The sequence below is a fragment of the Crassostrea angulata genome, chromosome 1, assembly GCF_025612915.1.
Source record: "Crassostrea angulata isolate pt1a10 chromosome 1, ASM2561291v2, whole genome shotgun sequence".
Lineage (NCBI taxonomy): Eukaryota > Metazoa > Mollusca > Bivalvia > Ostreida > Ostreidae > Magallana > Magallana angulata.
This window is the reverse complement of record NC_069111.1, coordinates 33329051-33344913: the sequence shown is the minus strand read 5'-3', so window position 1 is coordinate 33344913 and position 15863 is coordinate 33329051. Positions and strand designations below refer to the sequence as shown.

The 15863-nt window shown below is 33.7% G+C and overlaps 2 protein-coding genes across 2 annotated transcripts; one reads left to right on the top strand and one right to left on the bottom strand.

The window, feature by feature from the left end:
• Positions 1–42: 42 nt before the first annotated feature.
• On the top strand, positions 43–2619 carry LOC128188305 (uncharacterized). Its single transcript, XM_052859275.1, has 4 exons — positions 43–355; positions 821–970; positions 1172–1321; positions 1822–2619. The coding sequence occupies exons 1-4, from the start codon at positions 265–267 to the stop codon at positions 1983–1985; spliced, it is 555 nt and encodes a 184-aa protein (XP_052715235.1). The 5' UTR covers positions 43–264; the 3' UTR covers positions 1986–2619.
• A 183-nt stretch (positions 2620–2802) lies between these two features.
• Positions 2803–15434, bottom strand: LOC128188297 (PHD finger protein 14-like). The gene is made up of 23 exons (XM_052859263.1): positions 15337–15434; positions 15038–15157; positions 13565–13776; positions 12757–12839; positions 12209–12264; positions 11799–11899; positions 9793–9848; positions 9543–9654; positions 8675–8769; positions 8523–8571; positions 8199–8339; positions 7993–8068; positions 7650–7744; positions 6461–6551; positions 6225–6331; positions 6023–6118; positions 5512–5612; positions 4916–5047; positions 4306–4450; positions 4050–4136; positions 3821–3939; positions 3409–3526; positions 2803–3226 (listed from the first exon to the last, which is right to left on the bottom strand). The coding sequence occupies exons 1-23, from the start codon at positions 15395–15397 to the stop codon at positions 3191–3193; spliced, it is 2289 nt and encodes a 762-aa protein (XP_052715223.1). The 5' UTR covers positions 15398–15434; the 3' UTR covers positions 2803–3190.
• Positions 15435–15863: the final 429 nt, after the last annotated feature.

Genomic DNA, 15863 nt, shown 5'->3' with positions numbered 1-15863 from the left:
AAGCGTTCAAGTGATTGAGATTTTTTTTTTCACCTGTATAATCAGTATCTATAGAACGCTTAATGGCGCACCTGGAAAGAATGTAAATAATTTGAAATTCACCAGAAAATATGTGAATTTTCGTTAGAAGGAACAAAATTTGAAATTGTAACGGTGCATTTGCTTTGAGATATTCATTGTTCGCTTACATTTTCAATTCTGAACAAAATATAGAATACCTGTCAAAAACCAGACGGTAAACAAAGTTTCAGGTAAAAATTAGAAATGGGACGCCCAGAAGAAGATTTCGAGGTTACTAACCTTACGAAGATAGCAACTGTAGTTTTAATCATCTCAACATTGTGCCAACTGATAGGTTTGTATTTCTCTGATTAAGAAAAAATAATTAACGGAAGGATCGAATATATACCAAAAAACACCAGAATTTCATTCAGAAAACAACCAAGCCGGAAGTGATTTTTACCTGTGTAGTATTTTTTCCGCATGTACTCCTTAGAGTTGGAATCTCATTCACTTAACTTTTAAGAAGATTTAAGTAATAGCTAGAATTTATAACATAGACTTATTACTCAGTTTTATTTAATGATAAAAGTAAAGATGTGTACCATTAATTAAGGTCTTCCGTTTCACGGAAGACCTTCTTATTTTTTTTTTCTGTAGGATTTGAGGCTTCATATCTTGTTCATTTTTTCAGAGTTTTTTGATAAAGTTTTCGGGGCTAGTAAACTTTACAAAATACCTCTAAAACCTTTCATAAACTTTAATCTTGATTCTGATTAAAATTGTTTCATGTATTGACTGTTTTGTATACTTTTACCAGGATTTGCCTCCTCCCACTGGGTGATTTCTGTGAGCACTGAGTATGGCATCATTGAGTACTCAGGACTCTGGGAAAAGTGTGCAGACCTTTCTATCGGTTACCATAACTATGAGTGTGAAGGATTTGTGTGGGAAGATTTCCAAGTTTCCCGTGAGTTCTTTATATTTGTAGCTAATTCAGAAGAGAACATCAATAAACAGCGTAAGCTTGTACTGATGTGATATGTTAGTTAGAATGATATACATTTAATACTTTCATTAGTGAAAGAGAAACTATTACCGGGTAATAGTTTTTGTGTGTAACATTCTTAGTACATGTAGTACTCTTTATTCAAATTAATGTTCCTTTCAGATTGGTTCCGCACCATTCAGACAATGGAGTCGATGGGCTTTGTGGGAATGCTGGCCACTGTTGTCTTGATTGGACTGTACATGTTCAGAACCCCCATTCAGGGAAAGAAATCGGTTAAAAGGCTCATCATCACCCTATGTGTCTTGTGTGGTAAGAACTCTATGGTATATTTGGATTAAAAAACACTGGGTTTAAGAACAATGTACCAGTACAATGTATTGTAAAATAACATTTTTTTTGTCACCCTGAAAAGCAGGACACCATCCAAAGTATACTGTAAACGTATTACATTTGGCTGAGTATTCTATTTAGCCATTTTTCCAGAGAGCGACTCCCGCTTAATCGAGTACATTCCTTAATGTCATTGCATATATATGAGAATAGGTATATATACATCCAGAAATATGCCAATTCAAATCCATGCTAACTTGCTGAGAAATTAATTTCCACCAAATATAGTGCTTTGTACAATATGTTTACAGTATTCCATGCTTTTCATTTCATGGCCAGCAAAAAGCTGATCTGCTTAAATAAATATTGCATAATTGGCCTGGGTTGTCTCTTGTTTTTTCCATCGTTAAAATTCTGATGATTTGTAACTCCATCATATTAAATTGATAATTAATAAATCTTTTAATGGAATTGTCCAGGCACTCTGATCATTATCTCCTGCATCGTTTTTGCCTCCTTGAAACAAACCCTCCGAGCTCGCCACATGCCCGGATCCACCGCAGAACTCTCCTGGAGTTTCGCTCTCAGTCTGCTTGGCGGAATCGGATCCATTGCAACTTCATTCCTCGTCTGCTTTGGATAAAAGGCCTCATCCAGAATTTGAACTGCTAACATTCCTATTATTGACAGAATCTTCAATCAAGATACATGTAGTTGTGTAATCATCTACAAACTTATCTGCTTTTACTTTACAGTTTACTTTATATTTATAAAGTTGATATTTTTAAAATAGAATTTTATACCAGTGTCATATTTCGCATTGTATATAAAATACATTTTTTCATGTTTTTACCCATTTCCATTAAGATCCAAACTTTCATCAATCCCAATAATTAGCCTGTATTCTTATATCAGCAGTTATCATCTACCAGTATATATATAGTGAAGATCCTATATAGAAGCTGAGTTTTTTATTTTGCATAAGAATGTAAATACCAATGACCTCATCCAAAAGAAACTTTTCATCTCAAACTTGTAATTGACCTTAACGTATTAAAACATTTAGGTCTTTTTCCATTCAACCCATCAGGTCGTAAAATTAAATTAATCCGGATGAAGCCATCATTCTGCATGCAACTAGTATTTAAGGTCATTTTTCTGACAAGAAGTACTGCTGAGTTTCTTATTTTGGGGATTTTCAGGGATGAAGTTCATTTTATGGTATTATCTTTGTATATAAACTAATGTAACAAGAAAATAAATTTTATATACCTGTATATTGTTTTAATTTTTGTTTCCATTTGACTATAGAAAGATGTGCATTAAACTTGTATACACACGCACAGTACAAAATCAAATGTACTATCCATGTGATGTTTATGTTATTTCACAAGAAAACCGTACTGAAAATATTTTTTGTTTAGAATCTTACAATTCAGAAATGAAACATAAACAACTGATTTAAATCACATTTTTAATTTAACAAGTACAACCAGGTTTTCATGAAAGCCTAAATAATGCTCTAAATTAATTATTTAGGCTTTGCCTATTTGTATAAAAATGAAACCATTTTTTTTTCAATAATGATTTTGATAAAATCCATTTCATGGTATTAAACAAAAAAATAAATCAAATCAAAGATAAAAACAAAAATACATCGGATTCCGGGTTTTAACAGAAGTGTCCAATGTATATACATGTACAACACACAAAGACATTGTTTTTGTGTCATTTTAAACTTTTATCGGATGACACAATTCAGCTGCATGATACCAGTAATTGTCACTGAATGCCCATCATCTTACTGCGATGTTGACCAGAGAGTAAAGTAGATGCTTTTGGGGGGGGTCAGGCTTCATCAGGTAGGAGTGATACATCTTCCTCCTTATAATTGTAAAAAAAAAAAAAATTGAAAAGGTTAATTTCCTCTCGTACATGTGCATGTAGAATTTTACTTAGTGTGTATGCCATTAAAAAGCAGTACTTATTGGTTAAATTCAGTCACTTAGATCATGTTATGAAACATGTAGTTGGGAGACAACATGATTTGCCGACTGATAACTTACAGAGCTGTTGGAAGGGTCACAGGCCTCACAGTGCCAGGAATATCCCCTCTGTTTTGGAGTTTTCTTCATTGGAGGATCCAGACATCCAAAATGGTAACACAGCATGCATTCATCACACCTGCACAAAACACGCATATCTAGTATTGGATCATCTATTGTGGGACAGGATGTATATGTTAAACAAGAGAATTTAAAATGTTTCTGCTAAAGCTTATACAGGTACCGGTAGTTTCATCTGATAGGTCATTTCCTTGTAATACAAAATGATAAAATCCCTTTACAAGACACTACATCAACATCTGTTTCATAACAAATTAAAATGAGTTTTGAAAAAAGAAGCGCGAGTTACATGTATGAATACATGTATCTACATCTTTTTGGAATGTTGAAGTACAGTAACTGGTAGACTTACTTGACCATGTCCGAGCTGTCGCCTGATTGGTTGCATACAGCACACGTCTGACCCTCAGGAATATGGTCCACTTTTCCCTTCCTACTCGATGATCCCCCTGATGTTCTGGGCTTCTTTGGCTGATCAAGACATAAAAACATACATCGATTCAGTAAGTAATTATACTGTACACAATAATCGACCAATTATACATGTGTATATATACATGTACAATTGCACATGCCCTTACTTTAGATTCTTCTTCATTCTCATCTCCTTGTTTCCCTGTTTTTTTCTTTTTCTTCCTTTTCTTGGTTTTCATGTTGTACTTAGTTAGCTATAAAATGAAATACAAGTAAAGTATACCAAAAATCACAGGTCTGGCATTATATATTTTCTCTTTAATATTATTGTTGCTAGCAAAACACTTGAAACATGTATGGTTCATATTTTGTGACTGTTATATTAAATGTAAGCAGAATGAAAACAGACTATGAACTACGTACCTTCTCAAATTCAAATTTGAACTTCATGTCAGGTGACCATTTCGTAGGCTCCTTGATTTTCTCTCGGAGTTTGCGAGGGGCATCGAGATCTTTGGTCTCTACTTCAGAGTCACCACTGCTGGACTTTGTACATTCTGAACACTGCCTGTCAAAAATATCAGTCACAAAGGTAATAAAAAGTTCCTCTTGTAACCAATACATGTAGCAAAATACAAGCATGTACATTGGGATATGTATACATCAAACAACTATGTGTTAGCCAACATTTGTTCTCAACCAGATTGCTTTTTTTTTTCAATTGGGAATGTACAAAGTACTGGTATGCCAAAAAAAAAAATCATCATTATCTTTTCTATATAAATAAAATGAAATATCCAATTCAATTTATAGTCAACTGAAATATACTTATTCATTCTTGATCTGACAGGGACATGACTGTTTAAAAACATTAGAGAGGTTTATAGCAAACCAATAGGTTGTACAACAGTGCCAATGGTCCTATCATGCAAATATCGACACTGTCTTTAATATCCAAAATCCTACCCAATTAAAACAAAACTCAATTCCCAAACATGTTGGTTTAGACAGTATATTATAACACTATACATACCAGCCCATGATCTTGGTTTTTTTTGGCATGCGTGTGAGGGGTGGATCCAGACATCCCAAGTGATAGTACTCCTTACAGCTGTCGCAGTGTGCCAACTGGTGCTGGCTGTTTGTCTTGTGGCACAGCGCACATCTACAACATGTAAGAAAACATATCAATCTGATTAAAATTATGGTAGACCCTTTGTGCTCCCATATGTAATATGTTGCAGTGACATTACAAATCAAGGAGCATGATGGGTCTAATTTTAAAAAATGTACAGGGTGAGAGGTATAATTTCATAAGCAGAAAATGAGCTTAGGACACATTTCTTAAATACCTCATTCTACATGTAAATATTCTATCAGTTCCTATTATATCAGTTTGCATTGGTATTTATAAGTAAGCAACATTTCTGTGGTTTCCGATACAATATATCATAAGGAAAAAGTTCATAAAATCTATTAGTAAAAAAGTCACTCTAATCTACTTAAACCATTGTGCACTATTCACTTGCTCTTACATGTAATATACATGTACAATATGCACATATACCGGTATGTACTAAACATTTAGATAGTGCAACCACCCACTTTACCATTCTCCGGTTTACTTACTTGTGTATGACGGCCGGCGGTGAAGTCACGCTGTTTTTACGATTGATGACCCGGGATGGGGAGGGCTTGCGAACTTTAAACTCCTCAGGAACAGGAAATTTCTGTCAACACACACAAAATAACACTCTTCTAAACTATTAATTCAACTTCCTTTTAAACTGTTTTATATCTTCCAATGATTATACATGTATATGGCATTTAAGACTACATTACATCAAATTATCAAAGTGAAATATCAATTTATAATTGGAAAATTGCCATCATGGTCAAAAGCAGATACAGTCAAACTTTGTTATCTTGAACTTGATGGGACTGTTTAAATAGTTCGTATATCCGATTATTCGAGATATCGAGGGTAAAATACTTAAAAAATAAGTGGTTGGGACTTACAAATTACTTCAATATATCCACTGTATTTGAGATATCAGTGTTCGAAATATCAAAGTTTAACTGTAAACTGTAAAAAATATCTCATAGAGTTTCAAATGTACTGTACATAATAAACATTAACCTTGTCAGTCAAGTCATTCAACATGCTCCATAACTTCTCCCCCGTCTTTCTTTTCTCATTGGCACAGTGTCTCAAGCCTTCCACATCCGAGTACAACTGAAACATTCAAACAATGCAGACCGACATGTAGAAAAACAGAGGATACATGATATATTTATGCAGATTATCAGTGGTGTTCAAAACCTGAAACATTCAGACCAACCTGATCATATTTCATTCGTAGAATCTTTTCCTGTTCTTGTAATTTTTCATTTTGTGACTTTATGTCTTTCATGCATGTCTTCGTATTCTCAATTTTGGAGTTTCTCTCTAAGATAAAGCAGAGAAAAATTACAAATTAAATGTACATCTACATTAACTTACAGTAAATTTGCTTTCTAATAAATTATCTAAATTCTAAATACAATGTACTGTAATACACACACATATATTTCTTACCAAGAAAGTGAGTGATAAATTCCACTGAGAAAGATGGCACCATAAAAGATTTCTTCCTGATTTCCTGCTTTTCATGAGTAACATGCTGTGACTACAAGAAGGAAAAGTGCATACAGTACATTTATCTGTATCTTAAAACATGAAGACAAAAATCCATCAATTACGTGTAATGTTATAGGTTCTGTAATTTACTGTAGATTTATAATTAAACAAGAGGAAATAATATCTGCTTAAACCTCAAGAAGCAATTAAATCTCACAAATTTTAAAACCTCGGTACTATTTTTCAGACAGATGTAAACGTTATTTAACTATGATAAAAACTTGGTGTTTGTAATTTAAAATTACAATTAATTTATTTTATATTCTCACTATTCGATGCAAAACAGTTGAATCTCAGAATTTAGCATTCGTGTGAAATAAGAATCAAATTTCAGTCTCAGGAATCTACAGTATATATCACAGATCTCTGACAAGATGTTTTTCAACACTTACAATAATCAAAGTACCGAAGAACTGACGGGAGTTGATTTTATCAATGGTTATTTATTTTAAAATCAATGATATGTTATTTTGCATGACAAGTACAGGTAGTTTCTAATCTGTATTTGAATTACGCACATTTTTATAATATGAATTTTCGGACTTTTTCGACACAAGAATGTTGATAAAACCCCATATGAAACATGTTTTAAGTAATATTTAAAGATAGAATAATTCAATCAAACTATGTATCAATGATAGAAATATTTCTGGAAAATTTATGGATCCACACAATATTGAACTCGTCTCGCTCAACCAAACGCTCGGCTGTCGCCGTAAATCTCCGACAAGCAAGAGAGACTCTCTGCTTGTCGGAGATTTACGGAGACAGCCGAACGTCGAGTTGAACGAGACTATATTGAACTTTGGCGTAAGAATACACACAACTACAAAAAATATCTAAATTGTTCGTACCATTTAAAATCTGACTATTTTCAAAGGATTTATAAATATGTTTCCTTGAAAAACAATTCTTTGGCATACATTATTTCGGATTTATCAATTACTCTGAAGAATTAATTTTTGTCAGCGGCGATGATTTGTGCTTTGGTCCAAACACTGTTTCACTTTCGGTTTGTCAGAGTAACTGCATAGGAGAGTGCATAGGAGAGTTGATTAAAATCAGCTCCCAAAAATCACATTTATACCTGTGTAATAACTCCCATGAGTTCAGCTTTCCTCAACATTTTTTTCACAGCAGCAGGACTCGAGGTTAAGTGTCTGACAAGTTTCTGTGTGGGGACTGTGTACATTACAAAACAAAATTAATGATGTTTCCGTTCAACAAGCAATAATTCAGCATCTTTTTTACAACATGCATTAAATGATCATTGTTTCCATGAGGATTTACAATGTTAGGAATGTGTATCTGTATAAAACGATGAATATAATAAGCATCAATTTGGATTATTAAAGTAAGTTTTAACTGACATACCCCCCCCCCCCTCCCCCCCCCAAAAAAACCCAAAAACAAAACAAAAACTGACATACCCCATGATGGTGGTCTTTTGAGTTTAGCCTGCTGGTATTTTTCTTGGTGTCGCTTCAACTTTCTTTCAAACCTTGTCTGCAAGATTATCTTGTTTTAAATAAATGGTCTGAACAATTCTGACTGCATACAATTAGGTGCCTTTAATGATGGACACCAAAAATCAAAAAATTGCTCATATTATGTTCAAGTAACTAGATATACCCACTTTCTCTTTTTCGTCCTCTATCTTTTTCTCTGGGTGTTTCCTGATGTGGGACTGAATGGCAAGCCAATTTCTTCTCTTGGCCCTGGACATCACTTTTTCTGCATGCATTTTACAATATGCAAAAAATGGATCTGCGATATCCTGAAAAAATAATATAACATGTATTTTTTCAGTACATGAATCAATATTTATAAGTGTAAGAGGTTTTCCTTGACATTATTATCTTTTGAATTAAATATGTCTATAAAGTCTTTAGTATGCGGAAAAAGAAACTGAAATCCACTTATGTAACTTTGTATATACATGTAGTACATCTGCCCTTACCATGCACTCTTCTGGAGCGGCCTCAGACAGTAGACCTTCTCTTTGTGCACTATAAACAATGTAAAGGAATCTTTCAATAAAATATTTCTCCATTAGTTATGCCTGATATTTTTACTACACAGAAAGACTACAAGATCCTTTAAAATTTTTACCACGTCACATGAAAGTAGGTTCTACACATGCCAGCATCACAGCTGATGCAGACTCCAGTACGACTGAATCGGGCATCTTCACACAAAGTACATTCCTGAAATAAAAATTAATGTCCATTCAATATGCATGCAAAACTAAATAAGCTTTATACCAACAATGCCCAAATAAATATACATTATTTTAATAAAGTAGATTTATATTGAACAATGGTTGTCTTTGCAAACTGCAAAGGTGGATTGGAAGTGTTGTGTTGAGACACAACATTGCAATGTTGAAACAAATGATTACGAAATCAATTAACTTTTTATAGAGTAGTATACAGCAAAACTCGAATATAACGAACACGGATATAGCGAATTTACGGCTATAACGAATTATTATCCATGTCCCGGCAAATTTCTTATATAAACCTATAGAAAATTGGTGTATATAACGAACACGGCTATAACGAATTTACGGCTTTAATGAAGTAATTTTAAGACCCCCGCTGGCAAAATTTTTACGTATTTTATCATTTTTATAACGATTTTTTTCCATTTCAAATTTCATTGAAGAAACATGCAATTTTAAGATGCATATATAAAATACTCAAATTCAAAAAGTATACGGAATTTTTTTAAAAATTGAAATGAAATGGTTATATTGACATTTTTTGTAAATGACGGTTATACTAATTTTATAACTTACGATAGTTTAGAAAACTGTTAGTCGGAAATACCCTTAATTATTTTATAACGAATTCGCTATAATATTTTTTACGAATTCGTTATAAACGTATAGCGAATTACGGCTATAACGAAGTTTTTTCTATGGTCCCTTGAAATGCAGTATAAACAAGTTTTGCTGTATACAGCTTTGAGACCTTACCCTTGCACCCCAGCGTGAGTAAGGCATCTCAAAAAGAGTGACCGGACTCAGCTTATCTACATCACCAAATGCTACCCCAGGAGTGTACAGTGCACAGACCAGGTGCACCCACCTGAAACAGATAAACATGGCAAATTAGATATCTCAGGTACAATTGTTTGAATACTGTACATTTCAAACAAGACTATACTTTTAAATTTCTATGATTGACAATGATGTACAATTATTGATTTGAAAAAGAAATTCTTACTTCCCAGCATCTGTTTCTTTGAATATCCCTCCAGGGTTTGGGCACAATTCACAAATCTACAAAAGAAGATATGTACTGTAAGAAAAGATCCATGATATTGGAATAACTTTACACATATTTCAATGTTATCTACTGGTATTCTAAAAAGAACATAACAATAAGACTAATATTCAATACAAGAGGCCCATGGGCCACATCGCTCACCTGAGGAACAATAGGTATGATAAAATCAGCTTAATGGAGTCATAATACAAACTATCTGGACAATGTACAATAATACACGTAGATCCTGTATAAATAAAATCCATTTTCCCCCTGGATATTCTTATGTTTATAATCATTAGTCCCTTTTCTAACAGGATGATTTTATAGTCATATCATATGTTGAGTATTGCAGTTCTCAAAAAGATCCTTAACAATTGTTTATATATGGGATATAAACGCACATCAAACTCTGAACCTTCTTGTGAGGCTAAAGAATTGTCCTGGGGCCAAAGTCTTAACAATTATAAAGAATCATCTGGCTGATTAGTTTCTGAGAAGAAGATTTTTAAAGATTTACCATATATATTCCTTTGTTAAACTTTGACCCCCCATTGTGGCCCCACCCTACCCCTGGGGATCATGATTTTCACAACTTTGAATTTACACTACCTGAGGACGCTTCCACACAAGTTTCAGCTTTCCTGGCGGATTAGTTTCTGAGAAGAAGATTTTTAAAGATTTACTCTATATATTCCTATGTAAAACTTCGACACCCCATTGTGGCCCCACCCTACCGTCGGGGTCATGATTTTCACAACTATGAATCTACACTACCTGATGATGCTTCCACACAAGTTTCAGCTTTCCTGGCGAATTAGTTTCTGAGAAGAAGATTTTAAAAGATTTACTCTTTATATTCCTATGTAAAACTTCGACACCCCATTGTGGCCCCACCCTACCGTCGGGGATCATGATTTTCACAACTTTGCATCTGCACTGCCTGAGAATGCTTCCACACAAGTTTCAGCTTTCCTGGCTGATTAATTTCTGAGAAAAGGATTTTTAAAGATTTACTTTATATATTCCTATGTTAAACTTGCCACCCTATTGTGGCCCCAGCCTACCCCCGGGGATCATGATTTTCACAACTTTGAATCTACACTACCTGAGGATGCTTCCACACAAGTTTCAGCTTTCCTGGCTGATTAATTTCTGAGAAGAAGATTTTTAAAGATTTACTCTATATATTACTATGTAAAAATTCGATCCCCCATTGTGGACCCACCCTACCCTCGGGGGTCATGATTTTCACAAATTAGAATCTACACTACCTGATGATGCTTTCACACAAGTTTCAGCTTTCCTGGCTGATTAGTTTCTGAGAAGAAGATTTTTAAAGATTTACTCTATATATTCCTATGTAAAACTTCGACACCCCATTGTGGTCCCACCCTACCCCCGGGGATCTTGATTTTCACAACTTTGAATCTACACTACCTGAGGATGCTTTCACACAAGTTTCAGCTTTCCTGGTCTTATGGTTCATGAGGAGAAGATTTTTGAAAAATTCTCGAAAATTTTCATAAATTCCTAATTATCTCCCTTTGCAAAAGGGCGTGGTCCTTAATTTTCACAACTTTAAATCCCCTTAGGCTAAGGATGCTTTGTGCCAAGTTTGGTTGAAATTGGCCCAGTGGTTCTTGAGAAGATGTTGAAAATGTGAAAAGTTTACAGACAGACAGACGGACGACAGACAAAATGTGATCAGAATAGCTCACTTGAGCTTTCAGCTCAGGTGAGCTAAAAAGCGATAATTCTAATCAAAAATGTTTTTTACTCATTTTTTAATAATGCACTAAGAAAAAAATCCTTATAATAAATTATTTATCATAAATAAAGAGCTTAGCTGGTTGTCAGGGCTAATACAAAAGATATATTTATGATAAAGGCATTAAAATATGCTCCATACTCTAATGCTGATGATGATGTAAACTGATTTAAGTGATATTGTGGCTACTTACTGGTTTGAGTCCTGCCTTACATGCATCACAGAACCATGGCTCAGTACTAGCTGAGGACTCGGTGCTGCAGGAGGAGTGGTTCTCACTGATCCCATAACAACCTATAGAGTAGAAGGATAAATAGTAGAGAATTAATGATCCCAGACTCCCATAACAACTATACAGTAGAAGGATCAATAGTATAGTCTCACTGATCCCATAAAACAAACTAAACAGCAAAAGGATTAATGTTGGAATAAGAAGTTATGCACATCTACCGGTATATACATGTATATTGTGTCCTTATTACCTAGTACACAGTTTTCCCTGAGTTTGCAGACACTGAAAAACAGTCACTGAGAGATTAACTGACAGGACAAAAACATAACCCCCCCCCCAACTTATTGTGTGGAGTATGATTACAGACTTACCTTCATGTACAGAAGCTCCACAATTGTCACACTCCACAATTTCATCATCTTCTTCACTAAATGTCAATCGAGTTCATCCAGATAAATAAGACTCAATAGATAATGTTCATTTACAAAAATAAGATATGACCAACATGCCCCAGCTCAATAATGTTTATGTAATTTAGCAACTATTATTAGATCTTTTTTTTTTACATGCACAATAAAAAGAACATAAGAGCATAAATCCTGTTAACTGAAACATAATTTTACATGTACATTGTATTCCTTAAAGTTACCTCCAGATTTCTTATTTCAAAATAAACAAAAAAATTAATACATGTTATAAACTTAATGTTTTTTTCTTTCCCTATCTAACGACTATCAGTGTAGCCCAATAAATTAGTCATGGGCTCTATCATTATAACATTTTGCAGAATGCATTTTATTGTCAAATATTGTACAAATTAAAATTGTTAATAATCGGTGGTTATGCTTTGAAAATGATGTACACATTTTAAATTTCTCAAGATGTCCCATACCACCATACCATGTTAGGTTGTTCCTACCTGATGTCACCTAAACAAACACAGCAGATTGTGACCTTGATTGGTTTATGTTTGAACGGAATGTACGGGACTGCAGCATCAGTCTGTAATGACACAAGAAGAAACCTATCGGGCAGGGAACAAGTAGACGGAAACCTGTTTATAATAACAATCCACAGTTTAAGTACTAAGTGTTAACCTTTAAATAGTTAAGGTTAATCTACACTGTCTCAGTACATTTTTTTAAATTACAAGACAACCAAACCTTAAGATTGTAATGTCTTGTGATATCATGTACTGGACAGGTATAGCAGCTGATTTTGTTGTTGTCTAACCGTATACCAAGTTTTATTCGTGACAACTTTATTTCATGATTTACTTCCAATAAACTGGTTCGCAACGATGAATGTTCCAGACCAAGCTTTCTCCAGACCCGTCTTGTTATATAACATAAACAACCACACGACAATGACTGGTTCAAAGCAAGAAATCTTCGCGACGACCATGCCCTCGCGAAATTTTCTCCCACGCGATTAAAAGTTGGTTTAGAGTACTTTGTAGCAAAGTGGATAAAGCATCAGCTCTTGTGTAAAACTTCTACATATAAAAAATGTTAAAAAATGAATTGCAATTAATTTTCAAAAATATTTTTGTTGGAATTCATACAAATAAAAACCATGTCTACTAAAATCAAATCAGTTCATCTTAATTTGAGAAACAAAATGACAGAAAAATCCTGATTTTGATCTGTGGAGCATTTTGACCATAGATATTAAACTTTCACCCTTGCTAATAAATGTTAAAGAGATAATGCAATCAATAAAAATACCTTCTCTGTTTTCATGGCATCCTCTTTGGATAAACAACTTTCAGATTCCTCTTGAACACTGACTTCTTCCACAAAACTTTCCTTCTTCTTTTTCTTTTTGATGTCTTCTTCAGACTCTTCATCATCTTCATTTTCTTCTTCACTTCCACCATCATCATCTCCATCATCAGACGACTGTTGATTATCATCATCTTCATCAGAATCATCAAGTCCTGCAGTCATTAATTAAAATTAATGATTACGCTTATCCTATTACTCACTTAACAGTTAATAAAATACAAAACAGGTTTAATAAGGAATGATGTGAATAAAATATCTGTAAACACAAAGGTTTTCATTTGGAACTCAATTTATTTAATCAATTACATTAACCAATGTAAATAAATTCCGATGAAAATTTCTGCTTCTACAGTATATTGTACAGTAACATTGACATGTAATTCAAAAATGCACAGGGGATTGAATCATGGTTGACCAGCCCATTACCATCCGACTTTGACAATATCATCAGACGTAGAGTCCAATCACTTTTTTGAGTCCAACATATTTATACCGAGCGCAGCGAGAGGCGGGCGAAGCCCGCCTCGCGAAGCGAGGATTAATGGTAACACGTATATATAAGAAAATCAGTGAAAAATGAAAGTTGAATCAGGGGTACTAAGGCCAAAAAAAATTTCTTCCAGCCCTGGGCGCCGCCATCTTGGCAGCCATTTTGTTTTTAAAAAGTTAGTTCGATCATTGATTGACTGGTACTTATCGATGTTTATTGCCCCTAAACTCGATTAAATAAGTTCCAGTATTTCAATAGAAGGTAATTTGAATTAAAGGAAATTAAAAAGGAAATCAGATAAGTTTCCATAGTGCTTCAATTAAGAAACACGACTTTTTCTATGTATGTCTTATCAAATTATCAGATGGAAAATAAAAACATTAACGTCAAGGAACTAATCTTTTAGATACTGAATAAAGTATTCAAATTTATTACAGCGGCATTCATATGAATTAAATTGATGAACAATGAAAGAAGAAATAAAAAAAATTGGAATCACGTAACTCTCTTCGGCTATTTCCGTAGACAAAACTTGATCGTTTTACGTCTGAGATATGACGTCATAATGTAGACTGAGCACGCGGCGTTTAGTTTAACTTTGAGTAGGCAACCATGCAGGCGGATCCTACTGTGTACGTTTTAAATAGATTTTATCACAAAAAAATGAAACTGCATTGTGTTAAATCTGCGCTCGGTCCAACGGCCACACCGTTTACATATTATGACTACACTCGATAGCTTGATCTAAACAATATTAAATATAGGCATACCAAACTGTGTAAATGCATACATGTATTAATTGTATATCTAAAATTTGTTTTCTGATCTGAAATGGGTTTTTAAAGCATCAAAGATTCTTCTAATAATTAATTCTGATTTTGTGCCAAGCCCAGTTAGCACATTGTTTATTTGTTTGTATGTACCTTTCTTATGCTTGTCAAGTTCAAAATCACTGTCATCACTATCATCAGCTCCACCAAAGTCCACCTGAATGAGGTGTTTCTGTACAGGCTTTACTCGTCTTTTTCTTGGGTCTCTCTGCACTGCATTTTGAAATAAATTATGAAATATTGACAGTTTTTTTTTCTTTCTGTGATTTTCTCTCTCAAACTAACGCTTTTTAAGTCGATGAGAAAGATCAGCGTTAATTTTTACTAAAAAAGATTGTCACATTTATTGATTTCGTCTAAAGAGCAATTTGAATTTTGTGTATTTCACTTACGCATTGTTTTATATAGGAATTCAACACTTGGGTCCATGTCCACTTCAGTATTGTCTGCCATCTTGCTTTGTAAAACGCACGAGTAACTTAAAATTCACCAGAGGTTCTCTTGATATGCTACCCAGTTATTTCGACCCGGATCTTTCTCTCTGTTTCACATTGTGTACTACTGAATACCACTTAGGAAAAGATATTATGTTGTTTTTAGTATTTTTTCACGAATTAATAATTTATATTTTGAATAGTAAATGTCTTAATCAATATTAACTTCTTGTTTAAAACTTTTTTCTAATTTTTTTTTAAGTTCTAAATACTGCAACGTCAAAATGTATAATCTCATACCAAGCTTTCTATCAACACAGATTACTGCTCAGCACTAATTTCATTAACAGATGCAAAAAAAAAAAGAATTAAAAACATGAGAAAAATTGTTATGAAGTTGGTTTAAGATATCAATGTATAGAGTTCCTCATAATTTGATGTTTAATTTTTCTAAATAAAAATGACAAACAATAATAAATCCACCT